General features: G+C 50.9%; 1 protein-coding gene across 3 annotated transcripts in view; it reads left to right on the top strand.

Moving 5' to 3' along the window:
• Nucleotides 1-14,665, top strand: part of NAV1 (neuron navigator 1) — a 243,154-nt gene that overhangs the window by 70,134 nt on the left and 158,355 nt on the right. For all 3 annotated transcript variants that reach the window (XM_025211157.1, XM_014522734.2, XM_025211156.1), the window contains exon 4: nt 628-722. In XM_025211157.1, coding sequence (XP_025066942.1) covers nt 628-722 — 95 coding nt within the window. The remainder of the gene's footprint in view (nt 1-627; nt 723-14,665) is intronic.

Raw genomic sequence — 14,665 nt, 5'->3', positions numbered from 1 at the left:
GCAGAAAACCCTGCATAGCTGTTCTCAAGGTGACACACTCCTGCTCCCAGCCACAGCCAACAGGCCCAGCAAGGACCTGCAGAGACAGAGACATGGTGTAACCAAAGGGGTGCAGTGTTCCCCAGATCCACCACAAGTCCTTGCCTGGAGGGTTCCAGGTGGAGACTGACTCCAGGGGATGCTTCCCAAAGGAGGGGATTGAGCTGTGGGAGGTCACAGCCACCAAAACATCCTCCTGCCAGAGGTAGCTGCTTCCTCCCAACATGGCACCTTCTCCCACTGTACAGCAGGGGTGTGCCTGGAGAGAGCCTCCATGCCTGTGAGGGCTTGATGCTACTCTGAGAAGGGCCAGGTGGGCACGTTGCTAGAACAGAATGGGCCAAAGATCTCATTTCTGCTTCCACAGCCGTGTCCTGCCTCCCAGGCAGAACAAGCAGCCTCGCCACCAGCAACCAGGAGCTGCTGGTTCCAGCAAGGTCCCATCTGCCTGTGGGGCCCAGATTCCCTTGTTTCCCCAGTCACTGTTACTGCCACGGAGCTTGGGACCCAGTGTCTGCTGCCCATGACAGCTTCCTGCAGAGTTGGCCCTGAGCCCCACAGACCTTAACACCTTGCTCTGCCTTCCAGGCTACAGGGGGACAGGGAAAGAAGCGAGCCCTCCCCAGAGGAGCACCCACAGACCAGCCCTGCAGAGGGGCCTGAACCCCACTTCCAAGGCTTGAGTAAGTCAATCCAGGATTTACACCTCTGTGGGTTGGGAGTGGAGGGGGCACTGCCATGAGTAAGCAGCCTTGCCACAGGCTGTGATGGGGGTGGTGCTCTGGAATGGGCATGAAGTGTCTATTTGCAGGCTGCATTTTATGATAACTAACCAGTAGCTGATGGGGCCAGATCCTGCCCTCAGTGATGCCTGGTGCAAATTTGGAATCACTCCAATGGTGGTGAAGTGTTTGCACTGGCAGAGATGTGGGCAGGACAGAGTGAGGAAGAAGGATCGAGATGCTGTGTAATTAGCTCCAAATGAGGTTGCCGACTAGGAAGCCATTGCCTGCCTGCCCCTACTGACTCAGTCTGCGAGGTACAGGAGGCCGGTAATGAGCTCATGGTGAATGGGATGCCCATGGGCCGCACTTGGTTCCCAGCTGGGTTCAGCTGGACATTTGTTCTGGACTGAGTCAGGCACTGGTGTGGTTTTTATGGAGTCCTGAGCTCTAGGGGCAGGAAGGCTGGCGGGGAGGGTGAAGTGAGCCCAGCTGTACCATTGGGACCTGCATAGGTTCTAGACGTGCCCCCTCCTGCCTTGTGGCAGTGCAGAATGGGTTTAAAAGGTGGCTCTGCACTGGAGTGAAGGAAGTGCAAGGTGCTGGGCTACAGAGAGTCAAGCTCCTATTGGAAGAAGCAGGGGAGCTCTAGCATCAAGGAGGAGGCACCCCAAAGTGGGCGGGGTGGGGATAGAAGTGAGGCAGGATTGTTTCTGGGGGCCTGTTCACTACTGTTGTACTGAGATTCATGGAAGAAGGGATTAGGTGCAAGCTGTTTGACCTCCTCTGCTCCAGAACTGATATTCATGTGTGAATAAAGCCAGTTACACGTCAAATATACCCAGATTTCCTTGCCAGTGGGAATCTGTCCTGTAAGGCCCTGGAACTGTACTGTCCCTGAGCAAAGGGCATCACTGGTATCAGACTGGGACAATGGTGCCACATGATTATTGTGAGCTCTCTCTAATGCAACACACTTCAGGACCCTAGTCAGGGCTCATTGTGCTGAGCATTGTACAGACGTGCCTTCCCAAAGGAGCCTGCAGTCTTGGACTTTGGCCATGCCTAGAGAAGGAGCAACCAATGTGACCAGCCTCTCACTGGGTGCAAGGCATTAGCCTGAAACCCTCAGTGGACTGCGACTTGCCTGCTGGGAGGCCTCTTTTCTTCCCTGGCAAAGTGGTATCATAATACTCAGCAGAAGCTCTGAACTGGAGTTCCCTTGGTTTAGATGGAAAGAGAACATTGGATGAGTGTGCGAGACCCCTTCAATCCAGCCAGGCATGCTGAAGATCTTCTATTTCTTTGGGGATGTGGGGACAGGGTGGCTAGGTGCAGAGCTTGGCAGGGACAAGTGGTGGGCAAATAATAGTTGAGTGAAGGCAGTCAGGCTATGTGGGAACAAATTGTCAGTAAATTGCTCCTATTTTGGCACTGAAATAAGCCATCAGGCTTTATTTGGGCTAAAGGCACAGGGTGCTGAGCTCCAGTGAAAATCTGATCGTTGGTGTCGCTCTAGAAGCTGCCTCAGATATCAGCTGCTACGCAAGTCTGGAAATCTTCCCTGACTTACTGGTGAGCATTTGGAAGCTGGCCCTGGAGGCACAGTATTGCTGAGGTGTACTGTGTCTGTTTGACCCTTGGTAAAGGAGCAAAGCAGTGGCTGAGAGCTAGAAAACCTCCTGTCAGTCAGTAAGAAGTGTTCTGTCCAGAATGTGTTGAATATTTGTACTGATTCTTCTACCAGGAGTCTATCAGAGCTCTCTCTGTATCTGTCTGCCTGCCTGTGGTTGGCCAGACTACCCAACTGCTTCTGTATTGAAAACAAAGGGTCTCTGACCTCAGTCGAATTCATCAGATAGTGTAACCGAGTCTAGCCTATTCCAGGAGGTTCCTGGTGTTTCCCTCTAATAGGTCTATACTGTTGTACTGAAGTTCTGCAGACATCCCTGATCCAGCTCGCTCTGAAACTGCCAGAGTAGCTGCAGTAGTCCAGAGCTCAGCATGGCCTAACTGGCCCAGGTGTCCACCAGCTTTTTGGGTGGGTTTTGCAGTTTGCAACCACTGCAGCATAGACAGCCTGTGGGAGTATGGCCGTGAGCTCTCCACCAAGTAGGCATAGTAGGGGCCTAGTACAGACCCTGGCCTTGGATTTGTGTCCTGGCCATTAACAAGGTAACACTCAAGAGCAACAGTCTCCCTCCCCAGATGTGGCTGTTTCCCAAGAATCTTGCCCTATAAATGCAGAGATGATGGTTTTAAAGTTTCAGCAGTCACTGGGTGCCCTCCATTCCCATGGAAGTCAATGGAGAGAAAGGTGCTGTGCAATGGTTAGTATCAGCCCTTCACTCTGAGCACAGTGCCTGGCTACCCGCTGGCTTGGCTACACAGTGGTCACTCATTGCCCCACACTGTGGACTGGGTGTTTACCTCTCTGCTGACTGGTCTGTCTCAGAACCTGCTTCCTGCTCCAATGCAATGAGGATATCGAGACCAGCTGACCCTGGGATGAGCAGCCTGGGGGCTTGGAGGAGATCTCAGCACTCACTTAATCTGCCACTAGACGCCAAGCAGGGCAGAGCTGCTGCAGAGCTGAGATTCAGGAGAATAGGGATCAATCCCTGACTCCCGCTGAAGCAGGGTGCGTCCTTGGGCAGGCCACTTCACAGGCCCACGTATCAGGTTCCCATAGGGTGATACAGGGCTGCCCCCAGATAAAGCTCTCTGAAAGCTTTGTTCTTAGCAATGTCCTATGCTCCAGGAGCAAGAACCATCTCGGCTAGAGGAGGCAAGGGACAGGCTGCGGTTCTCAGCTCTGGAAACCATAATGAAAGGCTTTAGAGAAGCTGGGCTTGAGGCAGCAGGGGCTGAGGGCCTTCCTGGGTGGGTCCCAGTTCTGCCCTGAGCCATGGCAGTGCCTCTAGCACTTTGCACCAAAAGCAGAAGCTCCATTGATGCCCAGAAAAGAGAAAGGATCTGCTGGGCTTGTGTGCTCCTCCCTGGTGGAGTGGGTAGTCAGCGCTGTACCGTATGTGTGTGCTGAGGCTCAGGGGCCTGGGCCAGGGACTCTGGCAGCTCTACCAGCCCTGGCTAACATCTGAGTCCACACCGAGACTCACATGGAGCCAATCATTGCAGGCAAGTAAATTTCTCCCTCAGCACCATGTTGCATCCATCCATGAGATGGCTGCTCAGAGTCAGGTCTGCTGCCCATGCACAAAAAGTTGGATTCTTGGGTGAGAAGAAGGATGCGCAGAACGGGGGAAGGCACATGGAAGCCCCCTTTCAATTCCCCTGGTCCTGGAACCAATCAGGACCAAAAACAGTCCCTAAGGGCTGCTCTAAATTATGCTGTCTGGGGAGGTGCCCCAAAGAGCCCTGTGCTCTTCCACCTCCCCCTCACCATGCCAGGCAGACATTCCAGCCAGCTAGGACAGCACACACAGCGGCTGGAGCCGAGAGCAGCTGTTCTCTCCAGCACACTGGCTGGCTAGAGGGGCATCTTGGAGCAGCTCATGGAAGTCGTGTTGTTATTCTGAGTCCAAATTAGCCGTGTTCAGCCTCTGAATGCAAATGCACACCAGAGGCTAGAGAAAAGACAGGACCTCGCACACATAGTAAAAAGATTACGGCCCCCATTCAAGAGATTCCGCTGTAATTTGCCTGCATGCCCAGACCCCCTGGGGAAGGGAGCGGGGAGGTAGTGATCCGCTCAGCAGATACAGCCCAGACACCACTGAGTCGGAGATTAACTACGAGAATTACTCCTGTTTCAATGCGGGTACATTTCCCTTAAGCCAGCCCTAAGAAGCTCACCTCCCTGTCAACATCTGGCTTTATCACAAATCCTAAAGTTGGTACTAAGGCCAAACTCTCACTGGCTGTGTATCAGTAAGTCCTGGGATGGGAGAGCAAGCTATCAGATTCAGCATTCATAGCTGAGATGAATAAGATCCTACAAATCCACAGTGATCTCTGTCCCCCTCTCCCCTGCCTTTCTCTCTCTCATCTTGTGATGGGAGGAGCAGGACTGCGTAGCTGTAGAGTCTCTTTTAATTCCAGTGGCCCAGCTAAATTCCAGCCTGGAAGTCTGGCTTCCTTGTATCCCCCATATGACATCACTTGGCAATGTTTTGCCTTGAAAGGCTTGCATAGTCCTCACGTGCTTTGTCAAGCTACTGCTATCTCCCACCCCAGAGATGGCTGCATTTAACACTTGCATGGATGATTCCTGATTTGGTGGAACTAAATCCACAACTCCCAGCAGTTTGAATGGATAATTGCTGATGTTTAGCATCATTTGGGATCTGGGCACTGGCATGGAGGCACTGTGGGTCCTGGGTGCTGTCTCAGTACCATGGGTATGATGGCTGCTGTCACATGGAGCAAGCACTGTGCACTGACACAGTTCTGGCACCATGTGCTCTTACTCCTCAAGTTACTGTTGGCACAGAGAAGAGGGAGACACGTGACTAGGATCTGACATGTGCAGATGCTGATCTGCTAGTCAGCAAAATGGCCTGATCAGCTGAACAATAATGGCATAATGCCTTTGGGGGGAAGATGGCCTCATGAACAGGGCAGCTGTTTCTGGACCAGTTGGTTGGATCAAGGGAACAATTCATAATCATAGGACGGGAGGAGGTTGCAATGTGGGAAAAGCCAATTGCAGGCTCCAGCTGGGTTTCCTAGAGGAACCTCACAGGCCAAGCTCCTCAGAAGCACCATGCTAACTCAAGACACATAGATCCTGTATTGATGTAGGGCCTGTGAAGCTGATCTAGCCCCTCTGCGTATGGCACATCTACACTGCAGTCTGCAGATGCAATTAGCTCAGGTGTCAGTCCCAGCAAAGCTGTGGCAGGGCAGAGTTTGTCACAGGCTGGTGAACAGAGCACATACCCTGGGCTCCTGGCAGGCTTGTACAGCCCACACTGACATCTCTTCCCTGTGGAGATTCCCTGTCCAAGCAAGGTTAAAGCCAGTGTGGTCAAGCCTTTCCAGGCTGCAGCCATACCTGCAGCAGCTGTGTGGGCATCCCCTGGGAGAGACAAGCCCCAGGCACCATGATGGTGTAACCATCAGAGGAGGTAGGGTGTCCTGTGTTCTCCAACAGGGAGCTAGAGGACAGCACAGCTGTGGCTTTGTGAACTTTGCACTTCGCTGGCCCCCTAACCAGTGTATGGAAGTGCCTTGCCATCCGGCCTTGCCCCATGATCCCCATGGTACAGGTGGGGAACTGAGGCCTGGAGGAACTAAGGGCTCCTTCCACAGCAGGGCTTTGTGCCTCTGCAGCTTTCGGCACCTGTGTTGGGAATGTAGATCTCATGCTGATTTAGCCACAGCCGAAGCCACTGCCTTATTCTGCTACCTTGGGCCAGGCCCCTCCGTGCCCTGGTTTCAGTCTGTGGCAGGAGGGCAACATAGAGCTGGACCACTCTCAGGATTGCTGTCTTTCCCCCATTCTGTAATTTCTCTAATAAAACCCAAGTTGATGTCCCACTGTGCTTTACAGGCCAAGAGCCTGATCCTGTACTGTTGACAACAGCAAGACGTTTACCCTTGGCGTTGAAGAGAGTAGGACCTTCCTCTTCATGCAGCCAATTCGCTGCACACACTTCAAGAGGGGATGGTTTAGTCAGATCTTCTGCACAGTGATAAGGAGTCTTGAATAGCCATGAGTCTAGGATTCCTTAGGGTGATATCTTTTATGGAGCAACTCTGTAGTTGGGATAAAGTTAGACAAGCTTTGCAATGTAAGTTGTTCTTCCTTAGGTCTCTGATTATAGGAAGCTAAACACAGCAAGTGCCTAGTGGAGGTGATTGGCAAGTGCTAAGAAATCCTTTCTTCTTGTATAATTTCTGGACCATCACGGCTACATCACTCTTACACTACCTTGAAGAGTCACATAAGACAAACTCTTTGGTTTTAATGCCGGTGAAGACCACTGAGATCCTTTAATCCTTTAACCGGATGCATCCCCTGGGCAGAGATTTTCATCCAGTCATGTCTGAATTCATAGAGCTAGAGGTTTTAAGGCATAATCTGAAAGAGCCTTTGGGTTCCTCAGTTGCTCCTCCCAACCTTTCTCTCTCATGTCCATGTGCCCTATTAGCTGTTTGGGACAAGGACTGTCTCACTTTCTCTGTGCTGTGCATGGTACAAAGAGGCCCTCAGCCAGGTCCCCAGGGTGTGGTTGTAATAGGAAGTATAAAAACAGAAAGGCTCTTGATGACTTCAGGACTGGATCTGCTGTGGACATGCAGGGTTTGCAAGGCGAGCACTGAACGAGGCAGTGACCACAGCCCTTTGTTAACAGCTCACACAAAAGCAGTCCCAGTAATTTAGGAGTGAGTATCTTACTGCAACCACAGAGAAAAAAAAGGTTGTTGGAACATGACTGCCTAACTTATAATCAGGTTGTGAGGTTGGGATCACGCTTTGTGGTATAAGGGCTGCAATGATCTCAGAGTCATGTCTTTCCAAAATGGGAGCTCCCCAAAGAGAAGAGTGCCCCATAGTGCTCTGCTGAACAGTTTTCAGAGCATCCTTGGCTCTACAAACCTTTGGTTTTCAGGGTGTCTCCCATCTAGTAAATGAACTTCCCCAGCACTGCTTAGCTAGAGGTGATAGGGGAAGTGACTACTCCTCAGCTGCAGCATACTCTTGGAAGGCCTCTGCTTGTATGCTAGAGCCAGACTGGTGCTCCTTATGGCTGAGTGAGGTGGGGAGCCTGTGTAAGGCAAATGGTAGTGCCAGGTGGGGCCAGCTGTTCCCAGGCCCTAGCTTGCCTGGGAAAATGGAAACCTGGGGTCACCCTCAGCTCTGCCAGCTGCAGCCTATTTCCAGGTGTGAACCTGGTACTTAATGCACCGAGTCTGTGAAAATGACGGCATCTGGCTGGGAACGGGATCCTCCCAGCCTCACAGTCCCTAGGGTGAAACATTATCCCGCCCAGCCGAGTGGTGAGGCTGGACCAGGAGTACAGCTCTGACATGGGGAGGCCTGGAGCTTTATCCAAGCAGCTACATGGGAGGGGAGTGGATTCCACCATCTTGCCTGGAGGAATCCTCCCCACTGCTCCCTGGCAGGCTCAAGCACTACAGATGGATTTGGGACTCTTCTCCTGTGGACACTGGGATGCTTGGCTCCCCAGAATCAGTCCATCCCCATCCTCAAGCACTTAACATAGATCAATCTCTGCCCATGGAGCAGGTATTGCTGGCAGCCCTTCTAAGCTGGGATTTGTGTCAAATGCCATTGGAGCCAGGCTCAGCTATGGTACTTACAGTGAAAACAGGCCCTCAGATCCCTTGCCAGAAACAGGCCCAGGAAGGATTCAGCTCCCCACAGCAACAGCTGATTGCTTCTTTCCCACGGCAAGATCTCTGCACTGGTGAACCTCCCCAAATTTTGATTTAGTGTTGCCACGGGGCCACAGCCCATGGGAGCTGGAGTGATCCATTCCCTCCACAATCCCTACCTGCTACACCAAAGATCTTGGGGTATGTTTGCTAGCCCTACTGGGTCCCTACAGTGCTGAAAAGGTCAGAGAGGCCAGCAAGGCATTCCCTATGGCCAACAGGTCAGTTCCCCCTTGGCTTTTCAGTGCCTCTGAGAACTGAAGCCATATCACAAGGTTTGCATGAGTACGGCTGGCACTGGCAAGGGGGGAGGTGGGAGAGGTATGTATGACAGAAACACATCATGGCAGTGAGTGCAGCTGACATGAGCTGTGAGTAGTAGTGGTTGTCACTGATGCACTTCCTCCACTGCCAGCTTGCATACATGCATTCAGTCACACACGCAGGGTCAGTTGCTCTTGTAGCCAACTGGTGTTAGTCACTCTGCATAGTGCAAAAAGGGTCTGGGGGGCAATTGGCGGAAGGCAGTTGACTTACAGACAGAGCACACATGAAGCCCATTGGCTTCTATCATGGAGGAGGGTGTCTGGGAGGGACTTACATTTTTTTTTTAAGAAATTTTTCATATTCCAAGCCAAATCTGCCAAATCAAGTCCAAATCTATGAGTCAGTCCAGAACCATAAGTGGCCCTACAACTGGCAAACATCCTCCACCCCCACCAGGGGCTCCAGATGTTTCCAATGTCTTTTGGCAGGTGTCCTCTGTGCAGGCCCAAGCCTGGAGGCTTGGGGTTCAGATGCCCCCAAGTTTCACCTGCCCTCAGCCATATGGCCACAAGAGAAAGCTAGGGAGGAGCCTCCCATTTCCATAAAATGGGCATTAAGCCCCAGCACCTCAATGGGTACTAAACCATGGCAGAAGAACAGCTATCCCTGGGAGGGCTTAACGAAAACTGCCTTCTTGGACCCAGATACATGGTGTTTGTAAGTCTGGGAGGGACTTCCATGTGTGAGCAGGCATCTGCCTCTGAAGAGGAAGGAAAGACATCAGGATTGGCAGTGGCCCTGTCCTGCACTCGGCTACTGGCCTTAGCAAAAGGGTGACATTTTCCAGAGCACTAAGTGACTTGGGAGCATGAATCCTATTTTCACAAGGGATTTAGTTCCAGATTTGCAAAGGCACCGAGACACCTAGACTCATTGAAAGGAATCTTGTGGGCCTGTTAAAGTACCCAAGCAGACTAGATGCCCCACTCCCATAGATTCCAACTGGCATGGACTACGTTACTTCCAACACTTTCCTGGAAGAGGGAGAAGTACCTTAGAGCAGGTCACATCCTGCCTGGAGCCTAGAGCCAAGCTCTGACCCCTCCCCCAGTTTGTCCCCGCTCTGCTGTAAATTGGGAAGAAGAATACAGCAACATTGTCTTTCCTCCTCTAATGACTTGATTGGGTTCCAGCAGTCTATTATGCATGTTCAAGCACTGGGCATCATTCCCTCTCCTCTGTCTTATTTTTTCCTCTTTCTAGTTTTTCTTTGAGCTCTGGGAATGACCCATTTCTAAGGAGACCTGAGAGAGAGAGCACAGGATTTAGGCTTACGGGAGGCACAGTGAACAGGCTTCCCTGCAAATGCCCTCTGCATGGAAAAATGTTATATCTGAGTGTCAGGAGAGTCACTGGAAGAAGATCCTTAGATCATTAAACCCTTCCGCCACCTGGAACACAGCCACTATGTGCTATATTCTGTTGGCGTCTTTCACCCCCTTCCAGTCTGATGGTTGATTCCACGTTTACAAAGCCATTCTTCAATGAACCATTCACAGGCATTTCTTCCAGCTTGGTGTATTTCGCAGGCTCTGTGCTGCTGGTGATGCAGTGGGCGGTTTCAAAAGGGGAGGGGGTATCTACTTACCTTATTTCTTAGAGGAATAATGAGACCAAACAAAAATTCCCCTTTGCAAATTGGTTTTATAAATGCACGAGACCTCTCTGATATTTTCTTTCTTTCCATCTGTCTTTCTGTCCATCTATCTATACCTATATATATATATGGGGGGTGGGGGGGTTGTCTTATTGACTGATCCTGGGGAGGCCGTTGCCAAGGCAGCAAGGAGCTGGCTCTGCAGTGGAGGATGGTGGGATACTCAAGGGATGTGCAGGGAATATATAAAGAGAGAGTGGAGAAGAGGGAGAGGTTGGTTTAGGGAATGTCTGAAGCTTCTCTAGATGAAATGATTATTTAAAGAGATGGAAGTCAGTCAAAGTTACAGTAAAAGTCCTGTTAAGACATCTGATTTTTGTAGCATGTTCCCTTATGATAAACCTCATTGGAGAATGGGTCTTGGTGGTGTTCTTACTGCTGAATGTTAGGAAGCATAAAGGGCAGGAGGAGATAAAGACTGTTGGGTTAATTGTGCAGCCAAATTTTGAAACACAGCCTCTGATTTCAGAAACCTAAATTTTGGGGTGCCCCCAATGGGTGCCCAAAAGAAGAGAGGTGCATAAAGCTGGTAATATGAGCACTTCACCCTGATTGCAAATGACTGAGGTCCCCTGGCTTACTGAGTGCTAGTGTATTGACATGGGAGCAAGCAAACCTGGGGAAAGTTAGGCAAAAGCATCACAGCATGGACTTGACTTATTTGTCAGAGTGTAGTGTGAATTATTGATGGCCTTCCCAAATGATGTGCTGGTAACTATACTGCAGTCTAGTTTGACAAAGTAATCAACTGTCCAGCACATGAACCTCCCAACTATGCTGCCTCTGCTGTTTGCTGAGCCATGGAGAAGGTTGTATGGATTGGGGAGGGGCAAATCAGCCTGCTGTACAGTAGTAATATAGACCTACTCTGGGATTCAAATCTTCAGGGCTGGATTAGTGGCTGGCCTAGAAGGAATAGAAAGCCCCCTTGACAGGTTTCTGGCATAAACCTTCTCTATCGCTCTTTCTTTACAGTATTTTAGCATTGATTATTTATTTCTTCGTGTCTATCCCTTTATTCAGTGGTTACTGCAGATATCTAAGCATGATCAATGCACCTGATTTGCCATCCATTAGGACTGGGATGTGCTATGCTGTGTAGGCAATATGGGTGCCCAATATGAATGGGAACTGGGCACCCAAACTCTGAAGGTAACTTTGAAAATCTCATGCAAAACAACCAGCCAGCCCAGATGCCTGAGGCAGAGTCAGCTCAGAAAAAGGCAACAAGGGTGACAACTCTGCCTGACCTCTTTGCCTTACACACACATGTCTTATGGGATCTCTCTGGGATGGTTTACCAGTCCTGCTGGAAAAGCCCAGGCATACATCAAGCTAGCACTGTTGCTTGGCCAGCTATCTCACCCTTACACCACACTGGTGAGGGAGATAAGTAAATAGGATCACCCCATGCTGAAGAACAGGCAGCTTGAGTCATTGGGAAAAACTGCATCTTGGAAAACACCGATTTCCCGGAAGGTCACCTGGGTCCCCTCTCCTATGATTTTTAGTGGCTAAGAGCCTGATCTTCTAGTAACTGGGTGTTTTGCCCATTAAAGGCCTGAAAGATCATGTCCCGAGGAGCTCTAGTATGTCGGAAGGACTTTCTCTGCTTTCCAAGTCTCCTCCCTCCCCTTATCTCTATAGCATGGTAATGCGCCCTAATGTAATATATTCTGTCGGTTGCCATGGAATCCTGTGTGAGGTCACCAGATAGAATTAATTCCCCCCTCCCTAGGGAAGGATAATTAACAAAAAATGATGATAACCAGAACCCACTCCCTCTTTTTTCCTTAGTTTCCTTGAAATAATAGAGATGAAGTACTGATGTTCAGAACAATTCACACAGACCCTTTGTCCCCAGGGGCAGCAAGGGCTGCCAGAATTTTGCAAGTAGGGTGGCTACTTTCTTTTCCTAGCCTGTAGCCAATGAAGCAATGCCAGAGTCTTGCTGTCATTCCCAGATGTGCCACCACTGCACTTAAAACTCTCAGAACCCAGTCATAGAGATACGAACCTAAGCCAACTGGAGTCTTTCCATTGACTTCAAGGAACTTTGGATCAGCTCCATGTTTGGCCCAGAATATATCTGAAGGTGCTGGCAGCTGTATGTGGGCATTTTAGGTGTGCCCTGTGAAGTAATGAGGCCAGCCAACTGCACACCAAATTATGTGGTCGAGTGGTTAGAGCAGGCAGAACCCCTGGGTACTATTCCTAACTCACTGAGCGCTTCTACATGTGCAGATCTACTGTGTAATAACCAAAATTATTGCGCAGTACAGGCACATGTCTACACGCGCGTGCCCATACTGTGCAGTAATATGCAACTTACGCCAATTTGAGTGTAAATATGATACCTGCATCATGCAGGTATCAAATTTATGCCTGATTAGTTACTGCACTGTAAGACATGTGTAGATGCCTTACTGCGCAGTAACACTGTGTTTGTGGACTGACTTGGGACTAACTTAATGCGCTTTAACACGTGCCTGTGTAGACACTGGCCTATTCCTGCTTATTGCCCAGTAAATTTAAGCCAGCATAAACGCACATGTAGGCATGCCCACTGACTCCATAATGACGGAAAGTTGCTTAATCTCCTTTTGCATTGTACAGAGGGGCGTAGCACTCCTCAGCTCTGCAGCAGTGGGACAGGGAGGATAATTTGGGGATGTCTGCAAAATTATTTGAGATTCCCAGATGCAAGACACTAGGGATGGGCCAGGATAGGAATTAGTTTCAATGTTGCTGTAGGGCAGCTTCACCTTGGAGCTTGGGCCCTCTCTGTGTATTCTGGGCACAGAGAGACAGACAGAATATTTGCTGTTTGCATGGAAGCTACGACTGAAGTAGGGGCTGGGTGAGGTCACGGGCTTGGCCTTGGTTTAGCAGAATCCCTAGGGAGTCTCCATCTGACTTTTCCTAGGTTGAGGTAAACAAACTTTGCTCCCAAATTCCCCAGTTGGGAAGCCCAGCCCCAACTCTGAAAGAACACCTGTTGGTTGTTGCTCTAGGCTCTAGGTAAATGGCGCACATCATGCTGCTCTGCTAAGCAGGAGCTTGGCAGATCTGCTTTCTCCATTGCATACCCCTGAAGATTTCTTGTGTTAAAACACTGTGCTGTAGAGAGTATCAAGGCCAGAGCAGACATTTCTGGTCCATATATATCAGAATCATCTCATCCATACTGTTCCTGAGGCCCACACTTCAGTTCCCTATGAGCCATACAGATTATGTTTTTTGCAGCTTGCCTTGTCAGAGGGCTGCTGGGCCATACAAGGTACCCAGGAAGCATCTGGTAATGCTGTGCTCTGATGAGCTGGCTTCCTCCAGTGGTGGCATTCATGTCTAGGCTTCAGTCACACATGAAGGACTCAGTGCGTAGACCCTGAGAGGGCTCAGACCTGCTGGGTAGAGATCATGGCACAACAGCTAGCTCTGCACACCTGACCAACTGATAATAGAAAGGTGGCAGATGTGGCACCAGGAGAGCTGAGCTTTCCTTCACGGCCCATCTAAGGGGGACATCTAAAGCCCCATCAGACTTGGCAGCAATGTGGGAGGGGCTATGGCGATACCTAGACAGACAGATGCCATGAGCATGCTGCATCAACTCAGACAGTCCTTGATGCTTCATCCCACAGTGCAGTGCTTTGCATTTGGGATTTACCATGAAGCAGTGGCACCCACAATGCTACTCAGCATTAAGGGAGAGAGGCTGCAAGAGGCACAAACTCTGTGGTGGGCTCAAGCCAACAACATGTTGAACCTTTCTGTGGGGGTAGGCCCCCTCCATTCCCACTCACCCACTCCATGGGAACTGAGGATGCCTGTACTCATCGTAAGGACAAATCATGCCATGTCCCTGAAGCAGCATAGCCAGGCCTGAGTGCTCGGAGAACCATAGTTCCTCACATAGCCAGGCCTGAGTGCTTGAGGGTCTCTCAGCCCCTGGTAAGATATTTCGTCCTAAATGGTTGTCTCTTGCCAAGCCAAGAGAGCAGCGACTCCTCAGTACAGAGCCTGGGGAGCGGAGCAGGTCACTGCCGTGACTAGATGTTGCAAGGAGCTGGATGTCGCAAAGGCCCCAACTCATTGTCTGTCCGTGCAAAGCTAACAGCCCTGCTTCACGCTATCCGAGCTCGGTCTGGACGTTGGCGTGGATGGCAAGAGCCCATCCCCACAGCGACTCCGGCCTGCATGACTGCGTGTGCTCCAACAAGCCTCCGCTTCAGCCTCCGCTTCCTGTTCCTGGCCTCGGCCTCTGCCTTCTGCCCGGCTTCTGCAGGAAACACCCGCGGCTCCTTTGCGCTGGGGGACGGTCCTGCTTTGCCCCCCGCCTCGCTGCCACGGGCTGCTCCGCTTCTCCTCGGGACCGGCCAGCTCGGCTTCTCCGCGGCATCTGCGAGTAACCGCACTGACCACCCTGCCCCTCTGCCCTCGGGGACCGCTCGGCTTCTGCTCAGTCCCAGTGCTATCCTTTTCAGCCTGGCGTGCAGGTTTCCTGGGTACCACCCCCCCCCCAGGTGCCCGTTTTCCCCCTGAGCTGCCAAAC

This window comes from Alligator sinensis, unplaced genomic scaffold (genome assembly GCF_000455745.1).
Source record: "Alligator sinensis unplaced genomic scaffold, ASM45574v1 scaffold766_1, whole genome shotgun sequence".
Taxonomy (NCBI): domain Eukaryota; kingdom Metazoa; phylum Chordata; order Crocodylia; family Alligatoridae; genus Alligator; species Alligator sinensis.
The sequence above is the reverse complement of the archived record's forward strand: the minus strand, read 5'-3'. Positions and strand labels throughout refer to the sequence as shown.